At 41.1% G+C, this 22,565-nt stretch overlaps 2 protein-coding genes across 6 annotated transcripts; one reads left to right on the top strand and one right to left on the bottom strand.

Moving 5' to 3' along the window:
- Positions 1-402: 402 nt before the first annotated feature.
- UQCC6 (ubiquinol-cytochrome c reductase complex assembly factor 6) lies at positions 403-13,175 on the bottom strand. 4 transcript variants are annotated; one of them, XM_072146427.1, is made up of 4 exons: positions 13,105-13,122; positions 6,188-6,264; positions 3,186-3,309; positions 403-1,250 (listed from the first exon to the last, which is right to left on the bottom strand). In XM_072146427.1, the coding sequence occupies exons 3-4, from the start codon at positions 3,291-3,293 to the stop codon at positions 1,161-1,163; spliced, it is 198 nt and encodes a 65-aa protein (XP_072002528.1). In that variant the 5' UTR covers positions 3,294-3,309; positions 6,188-6,264; positions 13,105-13,122; the 3' UTR covers positions 403-1,160. The 4 variants fall into 4 exon arrangements, with proteins under 4 accessions (XP_072002528.1, XP_072002529.1, XP_072002530.1 ...); XM_072146428.1 differs by lacking the exon at positions 6,188-6,264 and having other exon boundaries at positions 13,105-13,175; XM_072146429.1 differs by lacking the exons at positions 6,188-6,264; positions 13,105-13,122 and adding an exon at positions 5,215-5,234.
- Positions 12,556-21,591, top strand: TDG (thymine DNA glycosylase). 2 transcript variants are annotated; one of them, XM_072146426.1, is made up of 10 exons: positions 12,556-12,697; positions 14,342-14,607; positions 14,714-14,958; positions 15,044-15,113; positions 16,694-16,829; positions 16,936-17,018; positions 17,116-17,210; positions 18,665-18,836; positions 19,027-19,155; positions 19,885-21,591. In XM_072146426.1, the coding sequence occupies exons 2-10, from the start codon at positions 14,394-14,396 to the stop codon at positions 20,007-20,009; spliced, it is 1,269 nt and encodes a 422-aa protein (XP_072002527.1). In that variant the 5' UTR covers positions 12,556-12,697; positions 14,342-14,393; the 3' UTR covers positions 20,010-21,591. The 2 variants fall into 2 exon arrangements, with proteins under 2 accessions (XP_072002527.1, XP_072002526.1); XM_072146425.1 differs by lacking the exon at positions 12,556-12,697 and adding an exon at positions 12,975-13,148.
- The last annotated feature ends 974 nt before the right edge of the window (positions 21,592-22,565 follow it).

Genomic DNA, 22,565 nt, shown 5'->3' on the forward strand with positions numbered 1-22,565 from the left:
GAGACCTGCGTTATACTGTGAGTACCAGGAAATTAAAAATCATCACAAAATTTCACAAGCAAGGAACAAGCATCTGTATAAAATATTGTGATGTATTTTTCATGTAGTTGGGCATTAAAAAGTCCCCTTGGCAGCACTTATATTCTGCATCTCTCAATATGCATGTAGTAGGATCTGTCCAGGAAGTTTCTTATACAGGCGGTGGTAGGGTTACATACAAGATAGGTCTTTAACAAATCTAAAGAACCTGTCACAAGGATTTTCCCACCCTGAATAACAATAAAGAGTTACAAGTCCTCCCTATATCACCTAAAATTAGCAGCCAGTGAGACACTGTACATTAATTACAGCCGTTTTTCCGATATGCAAATTAGCTTTTCTGACTGATATCTGCAGGCTGTGACTCTTCTCTCTCTCAGGCTGCCAGTGAACAACTCTTCACTATTTAGAAACCACTGCCCTGCTTCCTTGTACTTAGGGAGCATCTGCTAATATTCAACAACATAAACCTTTATTTACTTATACGAAATATTGTCAGCTTGTTTACATTGTGCTCCATTTATGTCATGTGATTAGAGTGACAGCATCCCAGGTCCTTTAGCCTCCTAACATTAGCCAACAGATTATTTTTGGTTTCTGCATTTTTTTCTCTTTTTTTTCATGTGCACATGAAGCTTATAATATGGAATAAATAAATTTTGTTTAAATTATGGTGACAGTTGAATTTGTAAGTAATTTGTTTATCAGAACTTTCATATTTTGTAAGTGTAACTCCACATTAAATATTTTTTTTTGTCCTTATGACAATACAATTTTCATAATTTTGGGCTGTCATGGGAGCAAGGGTTAACAATAAAGCTTCATTGGAGACACCTTTGACAACTCTTATGTTGATCATTGCAGTCTGAGGCAAAAGTTCAGTAAATTACAAGCATCCAGAGCTTCATCATAGGTCACAGGTGGCAGAGTCTGGTGTCCTTTAGTCGCAAAATGCCTGTAGTTGCATACTTTTCTTGTCCCAAACGCAACATAATTCTTCTCTCTGTACACTCACTGCGTGACCAGCAGTTCTATACAGCAAAAATGGACTCTGCTTATTTAGAGAGGCTTCACTAGAATAAGACGCATATGAAGAATAGTCTTTTATTAAGGGCGTAGCGCTAGCTTGATGGTGGATTTCCTTTCTTTGGCTGCAACCCAAGAAGTTCTGTCTTCAGTTCTCCGGGTTTTGGTGGAGTCTCAGGTACACTCTGCAACACACAACATATGTTGTTTATATCACATAATTTCCATTTAAAAGAAAAAAAAAACACAAGTAGTGAGGGCATGGAAAGGCCAAATGCACCAGATTTATCAGCTTTCTGCAAGTCTCATATAAATAAACGTGACAGATGCACAAATCTGTCTAGAGTGCATATACCCCAACAATTTCCATTTATAATCTGACATGGGTGTTTTTATAATGGCTTTCATTACAGGGCACATGGCTATGTAGAGAGTCAGAATAATAATTCATAATAAGGCTCTCAGAGAGGTTTAAAGGACCTTTGCCGTGCTTCCAAGTAGATTTGTCATGTGAGAAGTACTGGGTGACCCTGATAGAAGAGGGGAGTGATCCAGGCAGGAAAGGCTCCCCTTGGTGCACCAACTGGTCATTAGCATAAGCATTAAAATGGTAATTTCTTGTACAGGCGGTCCCCTACTTAAGGACACCCGACTTACAGACAACCCATAGTTACAGACGGACCCCTCTGCCAACTGTGACCTCTGGTGAAGCTCTCTGGATGCTTTACTATAGTCCCAGACTGCAATGATCAGCTGTAAGATGTCTGTAATGAAGCTTTATTGATAATTCTTGGTCCAATTACACCAAAAATTTTGAAACTCCAATTGTCACTGGGGCAAAAGAAAAAAAATTGTCTAGAACTTCCATTATAAAATATACAGTTTCGACTTACATACAAATTCAACTTAAGAACAAACCTCCAGACCCTATCTTGTATGTAACCCGGGGACTGCCTGTAAATAGCACAATGGACACAAATAATGTAAGTATTTATGTTATAAATTACAGAATTATAATCACAGACATGCTTGACACAGGTGGTATAGTCCTTTTTAAGTGGTTAAACAATTAGGGGTGATCAAAACATGCACCAAATGACCCATGAATATCATCTTGCTACCTTCATTATACCGTATATTAGTATTTGTATGAAGGACATCTGCAGATCAAGGATTGTAAACCAAACTTTCAGACATACTGGTGTGTGCCCCCTCTGGCAGGATCTGCTGTTCTTTTAGCTTCCTATGCCTTTGTTTTTAAGAAAAAAAAAGGGCTTTAAAAATTGTGCAAATGAGCCAGAGGGACTCCAGGCTCCATTAACTCCTATGGAGTTAGGAGGCAACTATTTTTTTTTATTGCAGCTTCAGATTCCCCAAGAAACATTGATCTAACCTATGAGGTTTTCAAATTTGGTGACAGATGGCAATTAAATCCCCAAAGATTGAAATGTGTGCAAAAAATAAAAAACTTGAAATGGGGGATATTTTGATAAATACACATCAGATCAAAAAGATGATAATAGACGTATGCAATATTTTTCTAAAAGCTATCCGATATTAGCAAATTCATGCACTTAAGGGGGTTGTCCACTTTCAGCAAATAAATTATATTTAGTGTAAATATACTTTCTATATCAATTCCTCAGATATTTCAAGATCTGTGCTTGCTGCCCTGCTATAGAAAGCGTATCTGTTTAATTCCAGTGGATAAAATCTGTCCATGTTCTTGTGATGTCACACAGGTGCAGGAGCAGTTATCAGAGAGACTAATCAGAGCTCTGTGATAATGGTTCCTGCGCATCCATCACAACACCATGGACATATTTGTATGTACTGGAAGTAAACAGAAGCTTTCTATAGCAGCACAGCAAGCAGAGGTCTAGAAAACCATGAGGAATTGATCCAGAAAGTAGATTGGAAAATTGTGTAACTTTCCCTTACACAAAGCATATCAATTACTTGCGGAAAGTGGATAAGACCTTTAAATGTAGAGCATTTGATATACATAAAAACGTTGTGCTATCTATATCTATCTCCATATACATCTATCTTATCCAACTCATCTAAAATAACCAACAATTGTAACTCTCAGAAACGCAAGCAATTTAATGTATTCTCACAAGATCTGGCTTGTAGTATTGATGTACTACTTCTGCCCCTGCCAGCATAGACACAATCGTAGCACTCAACATCTTCAGGTACTGAGGCCAGGTGACTCCTGCAGGCATTTTGTTAGGACGGCTCCTAATGAAGGAACAGAGAGCATATTAGTGGATGTTACAGTTAATACTTCAAAATGTTGAGAGCCCAATATGGAGGAAAATTCAGTAAAACCAAGAATTTTTACGAAAATCTACCCCCTGGATGAAGGACTGTAAACCAAGCACACTGGCATACACTGGTGTGTGCCCCTCTGGAAGGTTCTGCCCTTCTTTTAGCTTCTTATGCCCATGTTATTACCAAAAAAGCTTTTAAAAATATGCAAATTAGCCCCAGGGGCCCTGGCCTCAATTAACACTATGGACCCCACAGCATCATTTAAAAGAAACCTATCATCACGGATCTACCAAATAAGATTCCTGTAATGTATGGAGCCCTATGCTTAATTTGATAAAACTATCTAAAATATTAGAAGTGGGTCATGGAGTAGCTATGTCGTGAAGCGGGAGCTACGGCTACTCCACACCTCAGTAACCTCTTCAGTTCCATCCTACCAGGCAGTCTTCAGCGTGCAGCTACAGCAACTTTGTCTACGAAGCCGCAGCTACTGCCAAAAGATATGGATAAGCTATTATAGGTTATCAATATGAGATTGCAAGGAGTTGCAAGCTGGATGTACAACATCTTCTTCCTGGGGGCTGTTTCAGCTGAACACAACCTTGAAACACAGCTGCATGGATGAATAAACCACCACAGTTTTCATTTTAGCCCAGAGTGCTGCATAATTTCCTGGACTTTATGGGTTTTGTCCTTTAATACAAAAGCTGTGCTGCTTTTTTTTCTATTTTTGTTTTGTTTTACACACAGTAGGTGAAGAACTTGAACATAATAGTAATATTACATATTACTATTTCTAGTAATTGTTCAAGTATTTCCTTCAGTTAGGGAAGCTACACACTTGTTGAGTTTGTTCTGTGGATCACGGACCATGCAGGGTCCGATTTATGGTCCAAACCTACTCCAGGCAACTAGAATCTGAGCACCGTATTGAGGTATGATGCACTTCCTGCTTGGTGATATGAAGCAGAGCAGACTAAGCACACTAATCATTACACGGTCTGTGCTGCTATTTAGCCAGGAAGTAGGGACTCCAAGCATCATTTATCAATATGATGCCTGGCGTACCAAGCCGAGGAGTGGGTTTGGTCAGTGAAGCAAGACCCTGCACAGTCCGTGGTGCAGGACAGGGCAAGTGTGGTGCCATCCTTATTGTCACCCAAAACTAGGAGAGGTCGAGCACACAGCACAGATGCAAGTCTTTCCATGATACCTCACCTCTGTAAGCACTTATACCTGATCTATGGTTCAACCAATCAAGTTATTTCCTTCAGATAATGTAAGTCAAAACCAGGAGACTGGAGATGAGCAGACCCAATGGGCTTCCCATGGACCATCATAGTAATGGCTAGGTGCTAGTGGAGCCAATTTGCTGCATTGGCCACCAATATTTCCGGGTGAACAAGCCAAACCTTCAGGTCTGCTCATCTCTACAGAAGACCCATCAGAGATGTGAACTGGTCCTTACCAGGTTATGTCATGACCTTTAGGCATCACCATGATACTTGCAACCCATTACATAGGTGGATTGCATTAGTTTTAAGGGAGCCCGTTGGGTAATTTTTAATACTAAACCATCATAGGTCTTTATAGTCTGGTGGTTTACTGTCCCAGGTTATTCTATGGACAATGTCAGGGTAAGGGAAAAAAAAATCTAGAGCAGAGCCTGAAGGATCTGATGCCTACACAGTGTCAGTAATGTACGCCTTGGCTTGAGGATTGTGAGCTCAGGCTGGTAGAGGTCTCATTCCTATTGTGTCCATGTAAGGGCTCATTCAGAAGCCGTTTTTGAAGTCCGTATGCCATCCGTTTTTTATATGTATGCGCAGACTGAGAAAAAAAAAATGCAGCATGCACGTATGAACCACAGACCTCCATACAAGTCAATAGATCTGCAAAAAAAAAAAAAAAAATGACGGCACACACTTTTCTCAAATGTATATTTTAGAAACCCATTTTTTTTTTTTTTTTTTTAAGGACGGGAAAAAAAACAGATGAGGATACAACATGGACTAAACACGACGTCTGAATGAGCCCTTAGGGCAGTGGTGGCGAACCTATGGCACGGGTGCCAGAGGCGGCACTCAGAGCCCTTTTTGTGGGCACCCGGGCCATCACCCCAGCACACCAAACAGGACTCAAAGAATCTTCCTGCAGTTCCAAGCAACTTTAATATATGGCTGAAAGCAGCATCTTTTAAGTGATACTTACTTCGCTATTTGGGAATGTGGGAAGAGGGAGAATGAGTAGACAGGGCAGAATTATCTTTGGAGGATTTCCTACTGGCCCAACGATTCTCTGAGTACAGAGGGACACTGGAAAGAAGCTAAAATGATACAAATTTCCCATCTTGTCCTCAGGAGGCCAATATGATCAAACGTACAGGGTACAGGGAGCAATAAATTACTGCTTTTTAGTTTTGGTTGGCACCTCGCAATAAATAAGGGGGGTTTTGGGATGCACTTGGGCACTCGGCGGCTAAAAGGTTCGCCATCACTGCCTTAGGGCATGTTTCTTCTCATGTGGCACTGATCAGTCCCACACAGGGCTATTTGGGAGGTGTTTATGTCATCTCCAACCTATATTATAATATGTTTTTTCCGGAGTGAAATTACTGCTTTACAATAGAACATAGGTTTGCACAGAATAAGCTCTTTTCACAGTGGAAACGAGGAAATACACATAAACAGTAGCCCTCATTGTAACTATAACGCACGTGTATGCAGTCGTCTCACACCTAATGTGAACACTGTCCTTCAGCTCCACATCTCATTCATACAGAAAAACCTAAGTATATCGGGGGAGCCCTCCACTATCAGTACACAGGCAGAGGCTCCCGGCTCACCTTGTCCCCGGGCACACACACAACCAGGAAGGAACTGCTCCTGCTAGAGATGATGTCACGGGAAGGGGCGGGGCCTCCTATAACACAACACAAAGCAGCTAGTCCTGAGACGGGAGAGAGTTTACATGGGACTTTATGTTAGAGGGCTGAAGGGGCAACAGTGGGGGATGTTACAAGAAGCAGTATGTTGGGGTGTTGTCTTTTACTATATGCTGAGCCACTGTACCTGTAGTCTGATGTAGTTCACATGGGACTTCGTGTTTGGGGGGCTGAAGTGATAAAAGGAATGATGTATTTTACATAGGACTGTGTTTGAGGGGCTGAAGGGATAAAAAGAATGATGTATTTTACATGGGACTGCTTACTGAGGGGCTGAATGGACATGGCTAGCCTCAAATTGTGACAACTGAAGCAAGAGGGGTTTATACACAGATGACAAAGACCTCCTGGCTCACAGGTAGCCAGAATAACATATGGATGGAGTTTATACAAAACCCATGAAAATCCTGCAGCATGAAATGATTTACATTGCAGGACTACAATCTGCAATATTTCAATTATTGCTACAAATTCTGTATGTTTAGGAGATGTACTGATGGTAGACTGTCCAAACTTGCATGCTCATCCTTCACATAGGGGATGGCAATGGCTTTGTTATCTTAAAGGGGATTTGCCATGAAAGACAGTTCTTAAAATCTATTCCCCTACTCCTGTTTACACGATAAAGATAATTTTAACCCCTTACTTTACAATTTTAGTCAGTTACTGTATATTGTTATGTTTGGTCCTATCATTCCCTAGACGGGCAAGTGTATAAATCCACAGAGCGGGCGGGGACTAACTAAGCAGACACATTATGATTCATCTGTGCTATGAGATGCTGTGTGCTGACAAAGTGATTATCAGGGTCCAGGGTTTATCTACACTTTTATTTAGCTTCTGAACATTCTACTGATGAGACATTTCAGAGATGATGAAATGTATATAAAACACAATGTCACGCTCTGCTAACTTACCTATAAATATATAAAGACCTTATCTGTCTGTAGCTAGTACAGTAGAGCAAGTCCATGAATGCTGCTTGTCTGAGCTGGTCTTGTAATGCAGTGGGGAGGGGTAGGAGGCAGAGAGCATAGCAATGTGCAGACAAGAGAAGCTATGAGAAGAAGCCGACCATAGTCAGAAGATCAAGGTTCACAATCATATCCTGGTGCAACCAAAATTGGAAATACCAGGACAGATAGAGACAGGTTGGAATTACAGGCAGTCCCTAACTTAAAGGGAACCTGTCACCAGGAGACCTTGATTTTAGCCCTCCACACTTCCCCATAGAGCATTGTATGTACACTGCTAAACATCTTTTATCGCAAGAATCGGCTTTACAGAGAAAAAGATAACTTATATTTTACCTTTGAAAGACCTGTGCAAATCAATATTACCGCCCCTCATCTTCATTTGAGCGCCCCCTTGCTCGGCCCTACTGTTGACGTCACCTACTCACGTCCCACCTGCTTGCCGCAACTCTCGCTGACCGCGTCTGGCATTCTCGCGCCTGCACGGTCAGCATCGCTTGTGCTATGCGGACAGACATGCGCAGATGAAGCAGTGCCGGCCGCAAGGTCCCCGCATTCATCTGCGCATGCGTCGCACTACTCTGACAACTCGCCCTAGGTAGTGTGGCACATGCGCAGATGAATTTGGGGATCTTCAAATGAAGACGAAGGGCGGATGAGGGGCAGTAATATTGATGTTTATCAGTGTACATGCAATGCTCTATGGGGAAGTGTGGAGGGCTAAAATCGAGGTCTCCTGGTGACAGGTTCCCTTTAAGGACACCTGACTTACAAACGACCCCTAGTTACAGACTAGTGCCTCATAGTGCCTTTTTTATGGTTGTCAGGTCCTCTATAAATTTTATTCAGAATAACAAAAGAACACATTCTCATATTTGCTGTTCTTAACAAAAATACAGCATTTCAGATATAATTCCAACCACTATCTATCAGTCCTGGTGTATTCAATTTTGGTTTCCCCTGGATAAATCTTAAATCTTTATCAAATGGTCGGCAGGCAGATTCTTCTCATGAATAGCTTCTTCTATCTGAACAATGCTGTGTGCTCTCTGCCCCTCCATTACAAGAGGAGCTGGAACACAGACACTACCTGCCAGCAAGCACAGACTTACTCTACAAGCTACTGGGGAAGTAGGCATATAGCAGAGCTGAAAGTGTGTGTTATAGCTATGATATAGCAGATATGTCAGTGTGTGTTATAGGTGAGATATAGTATAGCTGACAGTGTGTGTTTTAGGGGAGTTAAATGAAAGTGTAGTTAATCCTGTACCCTGGTAATCTAAGCACAATGTCAGCACACAGAATTAGAGGAACCATGAAGTGAGCCCCCCTCTCCCCACACACACACACACACACTCTGGAATTTTACACGGACCATCGCCAAGTTTTAAAACTGAGTAAAATGATAAAGTAAGGGGGTTAAATATTATCTTATTGTGTAAACATCACTAGGGGGTTAAAATTTGAGAACTTTCTTTAATGGGCCAACCCCTTTAAATAACAAACCTAAAAATCTATCTTGTAAGTAACCCGTGAACTGCCTGTATATTTGTGAAATGCTGTATTTTTGTTAAAAACAGTGAATTAGAGAATGTGTTATTTTGTTATCCTATAAGAATCTTATCTTCGTGGGAATACCCCTTTAAGGAAGCTTCACATTAGTGTAAAAAAGTATAAAATATTTATAAAAATATTAAGATGACCCTCAGGCGATACAGATGCCCAGAGTGCCTCTTGGCTCCGCCAACTGATTATTTATGCACGCCTTCAATTTGTACTCTGCTCCCTGGTCCAACCCATCAATTGTAGACAGGGAGCAAAGTACAGAGCTGGGGGTCCGCATACATAATCAGACGGCTGAGCCTTGAGACACTTCGGTGACGTAGCCGGAGTGCCTGTGGCTCATGTGCATATTTTTATACAGACTTTTTTTTTACATTAATCTGGTGGTTCTTGAAGATAACAAAGACATTGCCATCCCCTAGTGTAAAGGCGTGTGTAAGTTTGCAGAGTCTACCATCAGTACATCTCCTTTAACATACAGAATCAATTGAAATATTGCATATTCTAATCCTGCAGTGTAAATCATCCAAAGTCCATCCCCATGCATACAACCGTAATGGTGGCTGCTCCAGATCACGGAAACCATTGTGATCTATGGCACCCTGTCATGCTGCAGGAGCACACCATGTTTCACTACATCGTGACCTGACCAAGCACCTGCATATCAGAAGATAGAAAATGTCCTATCTTTTGTCGGATTGCATCCACTCGGCTCTCTATAGAGAAAGCGCTGACATTCCAGCCAGCACACGTTGTGGTGTGATGGGAATCGGATGCATCACTCAGGCTAAAGTGTGTAAGTGCCTAATACACCCCCAGTCTATACACAAAGCTCATGGACCGATCTAACTACTTCATTATAGCCAGTAGTGAGCCAGCTAGAATAGTGTAACTTAGAGAGAACCTCCTTACAGAGCCTACAGTCTGCCCAGAAGCCATGAACCTTCCTATAACAACTCTTATAGCCAGTCCACTAGTGGGCCACATAGAATGGAGTTTTTGTCAAAAGTCTTCCTATAAGAACTCCATTTTAATCAGATGAGCAGTGAGCCAGCTAGAGTGGAGTTGCTATAGAAAGGAGCTTCCTTTAATAGTTCCTAACAGTGTAATAATCACAAACTTCCCTTTAATCACTAATTCCTAGTCAGTTCTACAGTAAACCAGCAAGAATGGAGTTGCTCTAGGATAATGGTGGCGAACCGATAGCACAGGTGCCAGAGGTGGCACTCAGAGCCCTCTCTGTGGGCACCCACGCCCCCACGCACCCACTCCAACGCAGAGTTTGCCAAACAGGACTAAAAGCCTCTTGTACTCCCAGGCAGCCCAGACCCTGGAAGGAAGCTCAAGGAACTTCTCCTTTTTACTGAATTGGTGTCCTCTGGAGTCTATACGATTTAAACCTGTGAAAGAGCATGGAGTAATCAGTCACTTGTTAAATTGGCACTTTGCGCAAAAATATGTGGGTTTTGGTTGTAGTTTGGGCGCTCGGTTTCTAATAGGTTTGCCATCACTGCTCTAGGAAGAACATTTCAGTAAGAGCTCCTAAGCACAGTTGCAGATTATAATATGGCTGAATTGGGTGACAGCCTAGGGCCCATCACTCCTAAGGGGCCCACGGTCACCTAAACCAACTACCAACGTTTATAGTGCCCTGTAGAAATAATACAGAGAGGAACCTACAATCATGAAATCCTTATACATGTGTTCTTGCTCTGGCCCTTCAAATGTGTTTAATGTGTCTTCCATCAGGACAATGACCCAAAACATTCAAAAAGCACAAAATGGTTTGAGAAAGCACTGGAGACTTGTAAAGTGGCCAGCAATGAGATTGCGCAATGGCAGTTTGGAGAAGGCGCCTTTAAATCTCAGGGACATGGAGCAGTTTGCCAGTGCAGAGCATTGTAAGAAACTAATTGATGGTTACCGGAAGCGGGTGTTCACAGCTTTTTGAGGGCGCATTCACACGATGTCACGTTTTTTATGCGTTTTTGCCGCATTCCAAAGGCTTCAACCGTGATCACATGCTAAAGTAACATTGCGTTTCCATTGCATTTGCTAAAACACAATGTTACTTCAACATGTGATCAAGGCTGAAGCCTTTTGAATGCGCCATAAGAGGTTGTGCTACCTAGTATTAGGCCAAGGGTGCCAATACTTCTGTCTGGCCCATTTTTGGAGTTTTGTGTAAAATGATCAATGATTTGACTTTTTTTTCATTCTCTTTGTGTTTTTTCACTGCAAGCAAAATAAATGAATATATCAATATCAGAGAATTTGTGATTGCAATCATTTTCTGGAAGAAAACAAGTATTATCTGACAGAATTGCAGGGGTGCCAATACTTTTTGCCACCACTGTATGTTCATGTACAGTAAGAGTGTAGAGTAGTAGACTGAAAAAAAATATTCAGCAGTAACAATTTTCCACTATATGATCTGCCGCATGTTCTTTATCTGTTGCAGAAATCAATCATTGCACCTCTTCCCCCATGCTGCAGAAAAATCAGACCACAAACCTGCGGGTTTCTGATAACTGTGACATTACAGCTGGGGTAATTCTATGTGTGCATCCTGAGGCCGCGGTCACACGTACCGCTAATCGTCCGTCATAACGCGACGCTAGCACACAAGGGGAGGTCCTCGGCCCGAACGCTCATGCGTTTCAAGGGAAACGCATGCGATTGTTAAGCCGATCGCATGCGTTTCCCTGGAAACGCATGTGTGTTCGGGCCGAGAGCCTCCCCCTGTGCGCTAGCGTCGCGTTATGAACGGACGGCCACGGGTACGTGGGACCGCGGCCTTAGGCCGGCGCCACACGTAGCGCTTTGTCTGGCGGCTCGTTCCCGATCGCAGGCGTTTCCATAGAAACGCCGACGCGATCGGGCTGAGGCCCGATGGGCGCAACTTTGTCTGCGTTTGCAAGCGCAGACAAAGCTCTACGTGTGGCGCCGGCCTTAGGGTGATGCCATACATGGCGTATTGAACCCGTTTTTGGTCTGTTTTTAAGCAGTCCGTCCTAAAATGCATGCGGTTTTTAACGGACTGCTTAAGAACAGACTAAAAAACTAGTTCAAAACGCCATGTGTGGCATCACCGTTGCTCCAACAATGACAATGGTACGGAAACCTGGAGATAATTCTAGGACATGACATCTGGCAGCTCTGCACTGGGTCCAGATATACCCAGGGTCCAGGAAATGATCCTCTATATCAGTGATGGCAAACCTTTTAGAGACCGAGTGCCCAAACTACAAAAAAGACCCGCTTATTTATCGCAAAGTGCCAACACAGAAATTTAATTTGTGATTTATATTCCCTTCTCTGTCACAGTTTTCATTGATACCAGCACCTGAGCACACCAATAAAGCAGAAAATAGTCCCAGGTAGCGCTGTCACTTTAAAATACCTCTGTGCACAGCAAGTCCTGGGCTGTCTGGGACTGCAGGAAGATACCTGGAGTCATCTCTGGTGATGGCCTGGGTGCCTACAGAAAGGGCTCTGAGTGCCACCTCTGGCACCAGTGCCATAGGTTAGCCATCACTGCTCTATATTCGTGAGCCTCCTGGACAACGTGGATTTTCTCTGTACAGACATTCCCACTGTAATAATACATGCAGCAGATTTACCGCAAACATTTCTACAACATTGTGTCCTGTTCATGTATATGGAGATGAATACAACTACTGTTCAGTCCGTTCTGTTCTGTCCTGTGTGAATATCCCCCAATATTGGATTTATCTGATGCAGTAGTGGAGGCGGCAGCGGCCATATTGAGCCGTCCTGATGTCACCCGCCGGGACACTTCCTGATGATACACTGTACATGCGTGCTGTGTACCGCCCCACGCAGGAGGACGCCGGCAGCTGCTGCTCTGACTGTAAGTCTTTTCTCTATGGCTATGACTCCATTCACATTGAGTGCGGTTGTGTATACCGTCTCTGTATAGAATGGTGGATATATACACGCTAGTTCCTGTAGTTTCAGAGGAGACCGCTGCGCTCAGCCAGTCCACACTGTACAGTTCTATGCTGAATATTTTATATCTTCTCCACATCCATAATAACGCACCCCATCCCCCACTGTTATGTACACCCCTCCACCACACACTATTCCCCTGCCCCCCGTCCTGTGCAGCGTCACGTGTCACCCAGGGCGCCTCTGGTTGGTCGGTCTGCCGGTGACGTGTGATCCCCTGTGCACAGTTCGAGTGTGAGGATAGCTCGGTGGTCCCGGAGCAGTTGTGCACAGAATTGCCGGTGTGTGAGTGCGGAGGCTTTAGGTTACCGGACTGCTCAGCGCTCAGTCATGGAGGCCCAGGATCCCGGCAGGTGAGTGCTCAGGGTGCTGGGGGCTTCCGCAGCGGCCTACTGTTTACATAGACGCTAGTGCGCATGCGCTGCTCATACTGCCATTGTGTAGAATGGAGGGAAGAAGTGAATGGCACCAATGTTCTGACAATTCTTTTCCACCATACAACCATTGCAAGCAATCTCTAGATAGCAGTACCATCCAGTGTACCAGCTGTATCTCCTGGAATCCTGTCTCCTAGAGAATCGGCAGCTGGAGATGGGAGAATTACAATAACAAATATTTACTACAATACAATAACAAATATGTCGGGGGGGGGGGGGGGGGGCAACAGTTACTTATTTCTTTTGTGGTACAATTTAGGGAAGTGCTGTAATTTACAGGCATGGGATCATTGCACTTATAACAGACATGTATTTACTTACAAAGCCCGAACATCTATGGATGAGCTGTGTACATGGATCATATATGAGATATGTGCTGCTCAAGTATTGCCGGTATGGAGATCAGTGTATAATATACCTCACCCTTAGTTGTGTACATAGTTTTCACCTTACACTTCTGTGCAGTATTGATATGAATAAGAGGATCATCACATTCAGTTGGTATTTTGGGACAATCTTATATCACACTTGCAGTAATGCTCTGAACATGGACATGTTTCTGTAATAATACAGCAAAATTTTGCATATGAATATGTGATCACTGCAGATATAGTTCTGGTCGTGTTTATCCTTCAATTAACTTAAAATCCTTATCACATCCACAGCAAAAGATTGAAAGTCCTACCCTATGAATGCACCCTAAGTCTACTTATTTATAGCATGTGTCATTATCATACCGACCTAACACAACCCACACCACTACATCTTATACTACTCCTGGCTTTACACGTAAGATGTAACTTCGCTCACCTCTCCATCTAATGTGGGGCCCCCACTGCAGATATCAGAAAATATAAGGATTGTGTAGTTGGATATAAACTTTTTATTAGGTCACCACAAACATGGGAAACCCCTTTTACATCCCCAGACTGGCATAATGCTTGTGATCGGAAGTCTATTCATTGCTACAGGCATGTGCAACACAATATATAACTATGGAGAAACATATCTCAAAATACATGGATTACACTTCTTTTTTTTTAATGAAGTTTTAACACATACGACCAGAACACACTCTATGATTATAACCAATGCTGTTTGTTTTCCAGTTACTACAACTTCCAGCAAGCCCAGGCGTTCTATGCATATCCGTTCCATCAAATGATGAATGGTCCATCAAACATGGAAATGGGCAATGAGCAGAGAACCCTGCACACTCTTACTGGCGTTCCAGCCCATGAGCTTCAGGCATTTTCGGGGATGCCAGCCAACGAGCCACAAGTTCTGCACACCATGACGGGTGTGCCAGCCAACGAACCTCTCGATATGCACATGTCCATGGGAGCTCCAGATATTGCTCAGGGAAATATGCAAGGTAAATGAGCGTTTGGAAGAAAGCAGCCATGTTTTTCCAATAATGTGCAACTAGACCGGTACAATATTTTTTTTGTTGCTACTAAAAATATTTTTTCTTTTTTTAGAAGAACCTACCAATGGAAAAAGAAAGAGAGGCAAAGCTCAAAGTGAACCTAAACCTAAGAAGTCGGCTGCTAAAACCCCTAAGGCCCCGAAGGCCCCGAAGACCCCTAAGTCAGGGAAGCAGGAGAAGATCACAGACACTTTTAAAGTGAAGAGGAAAGTGGATAGATTTAATGGTGTGTCTGAAGCTGAGCTCATGACCAAAACCCTGCCAGATATCTTAACCTTTAACTTGGACATAGTGATTGTAAGTATGGAGGAGTGGTGTTTCTGTAGCTATATGGGCATAATTAATTATAAGGTATTTCATTGTGTTTTAAAATCTTTTGTAGATTGGAATCAATCCCGGGCTTATGGCAGCGTACAAAGGCCACCACTACCCAGGTCCTGGAAACCATTTCTGTAAGTTAATGCATACACAATGAATATTTCCTAGAAATGGGTTATTGTTTATGTATAACATATAGGTACCTGTATACAGTTTACAGGATGTATATATATTGTTCCTGTGGATGCCTGCAGCTTTAATCCTGTGGATTAGGGATAAATGTGTAACTTGATACGACACCTATTAATGTATGTGAATTTTGTAACACAGTTCAGTTTATGGGGTTTACCCTAAGTGTTTAAAACCATGCGTAACAAAGCTATTCCTAAAACCGTTCTAGAGACGTGTTTAATCAAAATGAAGGCACTTTAATAAACATTTATGGTAACTGAATATGTTGCTTTTTCAGCTGAACACATTCCCGATCATTGTTTTTTGTTTTCATGGCCCAGGGTGGTGGCATCTTCCAGAAATTCTACTTTAAAGTGAGATGTAAATTGGTTGTATAAAGTCGAGGAGGCGGAGAGTTCAGGCAGCTCTCCCTGCCTCAGAACGCCCCCTTCACTGTCTCTGGATGCCCAGCCATCAATTACAACACTAACCAGTTCTCCTGAAGTCAATTACAGAGTAGGAGCCATTCAGAATTGGGTAGAGCTTGACTTCCATGTTAAACTCTCCACCTCCTTGACTTTATACAACCAATTTTCATGTTGCTTCAAAGTCCCAGGCAGCCCAGGAGCCTAAAACTTCTTGGTGTCCTCAGATGCTGATACAAATCAAACCTGCGAAAGAGCACAGAGTAATACGTTTCTGCTTAAATTGTCGCATTGGCACCTTGTGAAAAATATATGGGTTTTGTTTGTAGTTTGGGAACTCGGTGGCTAAAAGGCTTGCCATCACTGCCCTATACTATTAGGCAGAAACTTGAATGCATGACTTACCTAGTTGCAATGAAACTGCCCGATATAGGCGGCTTAGTATTTTTGGGAAGGGAGGCTTTTGGACTGTTTTGGAATGTGTAGTGTATCTGTTGGACCTGCATGAGGATATGTGCTTGTTGGTGCGGTGTGGGTTGGAAAAGTTAAAAATCTATAATTTACAACATCTTTAAATAAAACCTAAACAACTTAGAATGTATTTCTTAAAATGGAAAGTGTTTGCTATCCTTAGACATTTCTGAAGGCTGCATTACTTCAGCCCTTTACTTGTCCTTGGGAAAGGATAAAGCTGAATCTCCTGGAAATAAGATACTGAAATAAAATGGAGATTACATATAAATATGTCTTGTGTATTTCATTTTTCATCTATTTAGTACAAAGAACATTTGTAAAGCTCCAGAATTATTAAATGCAGCATTCAATCTATTAGTAGTCTTTGTCTTGCTATAATATAAGTAGTTTGTTTTCACCAGAGAGATCCCAGGTGTATGATTTCTGTACAGAAGAGCCACGGTGCCTGGAGCTTTGCAGAAATAATTGCTATCATTCTCAAGTGGCATACTGATGCTGTGGTGCCAATTAGGGAAAATATAGAAATTGGGTAAAAACAAAAGAATGTTGTAAATGTGTAATAATTTCTTAGGTTTTATACCTAACATGGGTATTTTTCAGATTAATTCTGTATACAGTAAAATGTATATCTTGTACTCTCCTAGGGAAGTGTCTTTTCCTGTCGGGGCTCAGTGATGTGCAGCTAAACCATTTAGATGACCATGCTCTTCCCGAGAAGTACGGTATTGGCTTCACCAACATGGTGGAGAGAACTACTCCAGGGAGCAAGGACCTCTCTAGGTGAGTGGGATCTGTCTAAAGGGAAAAAATAAAAACATTTTGCACAGATAATAAAAATATTTAAAACAAAATATTGATTGCCTTTTCTGTCTACAACCTCTTTCAGTAAGGAGTTTCGTGAAGGAGGAAGAATCCTGTTACAAAAGCTGCAAAAATACAAACCACGTGTAGCTGCTTTTAATGGAAAATGTGAGATAACCCCTCTCCTTGCACTGCAAGCTATTACAGTATTGTTCTCGTCTAGCGTTTAAATAAGTTTCAGACATAACTTTTTTCTTCCTTTCAGGTATATATGAAATTTTTAGCAAAGAAATTTTTGGTGTCAAGATCAAAAAATTTGAATTTGGAATCCAACCACACCGAATTCCTGAAACAAATACAGTCAGTATACTCAATTGAAACACTATCTTCATTGTATAAAACAATATCCATACTTATTTTTCTCTTTTTATGTTTTTGATTTCATTTTAAGGGGTTATTCAGGAAGGCTTAAGAGATTTTTCCATAAGATATACCATAAATGTCTGATAAATGCAACTATTTTTACAATTATTGCACTTTTTGTGACTATCTGTTCCCGCTGACAATACAACGTATGACTCGGTGTTGTGGTCTAGATTTTATGAAAACCGCATAAAACTCGGCTACACTTTTTTCGTAACTCTCATAGAAGTAATCAGATTTATGAAAACTGCATTCTTAGTTCTATACTGCTTACATAAAATCCTGCCGACTGTCTGTCTGACAGGGAGCTAGGAGAAGCGGCATCACTGCTCCATTTTACCAAGAGATGGTTTTCTCAGTGGAATAGGCCGACGTTTTTTAGACGTTTGTGGCATAGCCTGTGGATATGCCACAAATGTCTTTCATGGGAAAAATCTTTAATAGGCTTTTCATCAAGATTAAGACCTGCTGTTATTGGATCTGCAGCTCCAAAGCCTAGTCATGTGTCCCACAGCTGACAAAGGGTTGGACATGTGTCCTTCTTTCAGACGTGGAAGATCTGGATGCAGAACTCCCTAGAATTAAATCCCTTATACAAGACTGTTTTAGCAGGTTATAAAAATTATTTTTCCTCTTTGGGTTATATTTCAAAATTAGTGTTTTCACTACCACAGTAGGACTATACAATTATATATTTTACAAATCAAAACCACAAGTTAATACATTAATCGAACTCCAAAACAAAAAGATGACCATTTTATCCAAAAATCTGCATGAAACAAATAAATATAGAGATACGTACACAAATGTATGTAACCAGGGATACAGAATGTGACAGAATGGAACACAACCATTAAATAAATAATAAAAATATCCTCATTAGAATTGAAATGGAAAGGGGGAATGTAACAATGTTTCAATGTGTTCTGTGTGCGACAGTGTAGACTAGAGAATGCTATTCTTTTGCTGTGACAGATTTATCACTTTGATAAATCTAGCGCAGTATACAACTATCTAGTCCTACTTTTAGTTGGTCTACAGTGTCACAATATGGCACACCTTCTTAATTTTATGTGGTGCACACATTATCTTTTCCAGAGACCATGCCCCCCGTAAGTTGGGCTAGTTTGAAAATTGACAAAATGTCCAAAACGTTTGATAAATGCAAATTATGCCAGACTTCTTGCATGAAAAATTCCACCACAAAATGTTGTTGTAATAATGTTCAATTTTGAACTAAGGAAAAGCACAGCATTGACAAATGGTTTCAACTAAAAATAATATAGAGGTTGTGCATATCCAGCAGCACAGATTAAGTACCAGGCTTGGTTGTCCAGTAAACATTTCGATTGGACTGCCAGTAATCTCGCCTGTTCTATTTGTGGGTACAGGTTTGTTACGTCATGCCTTCCTCAAGTGCTCGGTGTGCACAGTTTCCTCGCGCTCAAGACAAGGTTCATCACTACATCAAGTTAAAAGATCTGAGGGACCAACTGAAGGGGGTTGAGGGTTCCCACGAAGTTCAGGAGGTGCAGTACACGTTTGACTTGCAATTGGCGCAAGGTATGTGAAAACAACAAGTTTGGATATTTGCAAAAGTAACCATGCATAGTTTTGTCAAATTGGGTATCAGGTTGCTGTACTATTTATGATACAATGCAGATCTATTTATTTACCACATTTGGTTTCTAGACAATGTTCCCTTTCTCTCTTAGAAACTTGAGATATTAACATTTTGTCTTCTATTGTACAGAGGATGCCAAGAGACAGGCAGTAAAGGAGGAGAAGTATGATCCTGGATATGACACTGCAGCTTTTGGGCCTGCCACTGAAGATGCCCCCAGTGCCGAGGGTGGAACTAGTAACTTGCCAGGCCCTGCAGGTAATGTATACAATGAGCATACTATTGCTGCATGTGAAAACAAAATTTGATTCAAGTGGCTTTTGGACAGCTAGGAGATGGGCCGATCATTGGACCATAATGATTACTTGATTATATTGGAATTTGTGGAATTCTACCCAATTTCTCTATACCTTTTTTCCTATAAAGTGCTCAACATGGGAGAATTTAGAGCATTACATAGAGGCCATTTTGTTGCTGTGTCTCCTCTATGCACCCCTCATGCATACGACCGTACTTTATGGCTGTGTGCATTAGGCCTTAATAATAAAGATGAGAAGGTTGCAGCCCTGGGGTTCTGGGTTAAAGTCCCGTCCAGGTCAACATCTACAAACTGTTTGTATGCTCTCTCCATGTTTGTGTGGGTTTCCTCCCACATTCCAAAACATAGGTTGATTACATTGTGAGCGGCATTGGGGACAGGGACTGATCTGGCAAGCTCCGTGCAGTGCTGCGTAATCTGTGTGCGCTATATAAATAATGGAATTATTATTATTAAGGTTTTTCTCGGGTAGAAAAACAAAGCGATTTTCAGCTTGTGTTTATTGATGACTTTTCAATGTTCTCTGTGTAAAGGCCAAACGGTATTATTGCTGTTACGTGATGCTGAAGTATTAATTGTCTGTGAGGAGGGACCAGCACTTGGCCCAAATGAAGTAAATTTGTTAATATAATTTTAACAGTAAGTGTTTTCTCTGTGTTTATATATAGCGCCCTGCAACCCAGAACAACCCGGACAACCTGAGAATGGGCAATGGATGCCTCCGCCCGTGGCTGAACAGATGCCTACATTTAATCATAGTGATGGTCAGCAGCAGGAAAATGGGAGTGTTTGAGGACCAGCGATCCCCCAAGCTATGCAAGCATACTGCAGTTTTATTGCAGTGACAAAGAACTGAACCTCAGTTGTAGAACTGATGCCTTTTTGTTCTCATTTTACCTCTGATCTTATTCCTAGTGTATTCATTAATAGTAGCTATTACCTTCAAAGTAGGTAGTTATATTGAAAGATTTGAACTTTTCTAGACCATTTAGTGCGTAGACATTATTTTTTTATGTACCTTACCTTTTTTTATGCCATAGTTGATGTTTTTTGCAGTTATTCAACTGCATTTTATTGTATCATTCGGGGGAAAATGTTATCTGTTGTAGCTGCCTTTTGTATGCGTTGGTTAAAAGGTGGTTCTGTAAATGTTGGATATACTTTCTTTTAAAAAAAAAAAAAAAGTTTTTCTGCTTTGTGGAGGAGAGGCTTGGCCCATTAATAATGTGCCGTGCCTACCAGGACAAGTGCCAGGTATGTGTTTATTTGTATGCTATACAGTAGTTGGACACCAGTTTAGCTACGTTTTTAACTCCTACTTTAAGATAAAATAATAGATATTGCTCCATGACTGAAGTAACATGATCATGACAATTTTAATTTATTATTTTACTACGTTTTTATACTTGAAGAATCGACGTAATCAGATCCAGTGGCAAGGATGGAATTATTTATTGTTGCGGTATGTGACTGACTGCAGTGTGAATGATATACTCAAATTTTAGATAAGTTCAAATGATGTCACAATTCCAGTTCTTTTTTAACAACTTTTCTTCTGTAAATCTGAGGTCACAGCTTTTTTTTTTTACTCCTTTATGAAGTTTCAGCACATACAAGAGACAGTATAACTAATGTTACAATGAGGTGGTTGTACTTTGTTGTAGTTCGTACACATTCTGCAATATTGAAAGAAAACCTGTCTCCATTAAAGTGCTGTCTGGTCTTTGGCCACCATGTATAGAGCAGAGGTAGCTGTGCAGATTGATGTATTGTTTTGTGGGAAAAGATCCAGTATAACTTTATCTTTAATTTATTTTCATCTATATTGCTATGCTCAAGTCAAGGAGGTGGCCATATTAGGTTTGACAGCTAACAAGCAAGCACAACCATAAAGAGGTAGCTCACAATCTCTAAAAGAACCATCCCAATGTACAAAATCTTTTCCTGAAAAACTATCAATCAATCTGCTCAGCTCCTCCAGCTTTTATAACATGCTGCACACACACTATACTGCATTTTTATGGTGACCGGTTCCCTTTAAAAGGAACACTAAACCTAGAAATGAATTCCTAATCTATCAGTTGAAATAAGTTGCTCTGAATGACTTGGACTCAAACTGTCTTGAAGGGAGCACAATGGTTAGGGCTTTAAAAACATTTTTTAATGTAATTATTGGGGGGGGCTATGCAAACAAAAATGTATACTCCCCCTCCTACAGCAATCCTATTCACCTGTGGCAGTGCCTGTCATGGCTGACCCCTTGCTCCACCCAGTTGGCTTACAGGACCTGAGACCAGGGTGAAGGGATCTCCATATCAAAGGACTTTCTCAAAGTTTCATCTAGACCAACATTTCTACTTGACTGTCATGAGTTTTGGGAGTGGCTTAGTTATAGAAATTGTTATATATATATATATCTTTTTTTTTTTTTCAGTAAGGCCAAAATAGTTGTGTGCTACTTGGGGAGGGGTGGGGGCGGTGGAGTTGGTCCAAGGCTTTAATAATAATGGCCCAAACTGGTCCATCACATGGCACCCCCACTGGCTGGCTGTTATGACCACCAGACCACCATATCTGTACAAGGTACAGAGCCATAAGCGGAAACCTCCAGACTTTATTTTGTGGGACTTCTTTTTAGCTCACATTTAAATTAAGTTTTTGTAGGCTGAGCGACTAATTCTGTCAAAATTTCAAAGAATAAACTTTTATTTGCTGAAAAAATACCTTTCGAATCCTACCAAGACAAGATTTGGCAGATGTCCAATACGGGTCATTCTTTACGATTCATCATGGTGCTATGTTTGACAGCAGTAGAGTATCATTATATCATTTGAATTATGTTTATTTTTCCTTGTGACTGGCAGTTTCCTTGTTTGATATGCTATGTAATATGATGTACACAAACTGTTATGGTTCAGGTCTATTTTTTTTTTTTTTATATAAATTTGTGATTTGTCTTGAAGCAAAAAAAAAAGAAAGCAAAAGTAACTAACAGATTGGAAATGACGGGCCCCTTGGCCTACATGCTATATGGTTTCATTTACTTGAATTAAATATGAAAAGGACAGCAAAATCTTGTGTGTTCATCACTTCTTTGCACATAAACAGAAAGTAAATGACTACTTATATATACTCAAATGTATCTTCTTGGTACATGTACATGTACTGGTGCTCTCCCCAGGTATCCACTGCTGTTGCCAGCTTCTTATCAATAATGTTTCTTCAATTTTTACACCTCCCGGAGACTTCCTTAGAATTCTCACCAGGAAACATACAATACCCATCTCTAACCCTAATTTTGCTTTTAGATTTTTTTTTGACGTGCCTATGTAATTCCTGCCTTAAAATG

This window comes from Engystomops pustulosus, chromosome 4 (assembly GCF_040894005.1).
Source record: "Engystomops pustulosus chromosome 4, aEngPut4.maternal, whole genome shotgun sequence".
Lineage (NCBI taxonomy): Eukaryota > Metazoa > Chordata > Amphibia > Anura > Leptodactylidae > Engystomops > Engystomops pustulosus.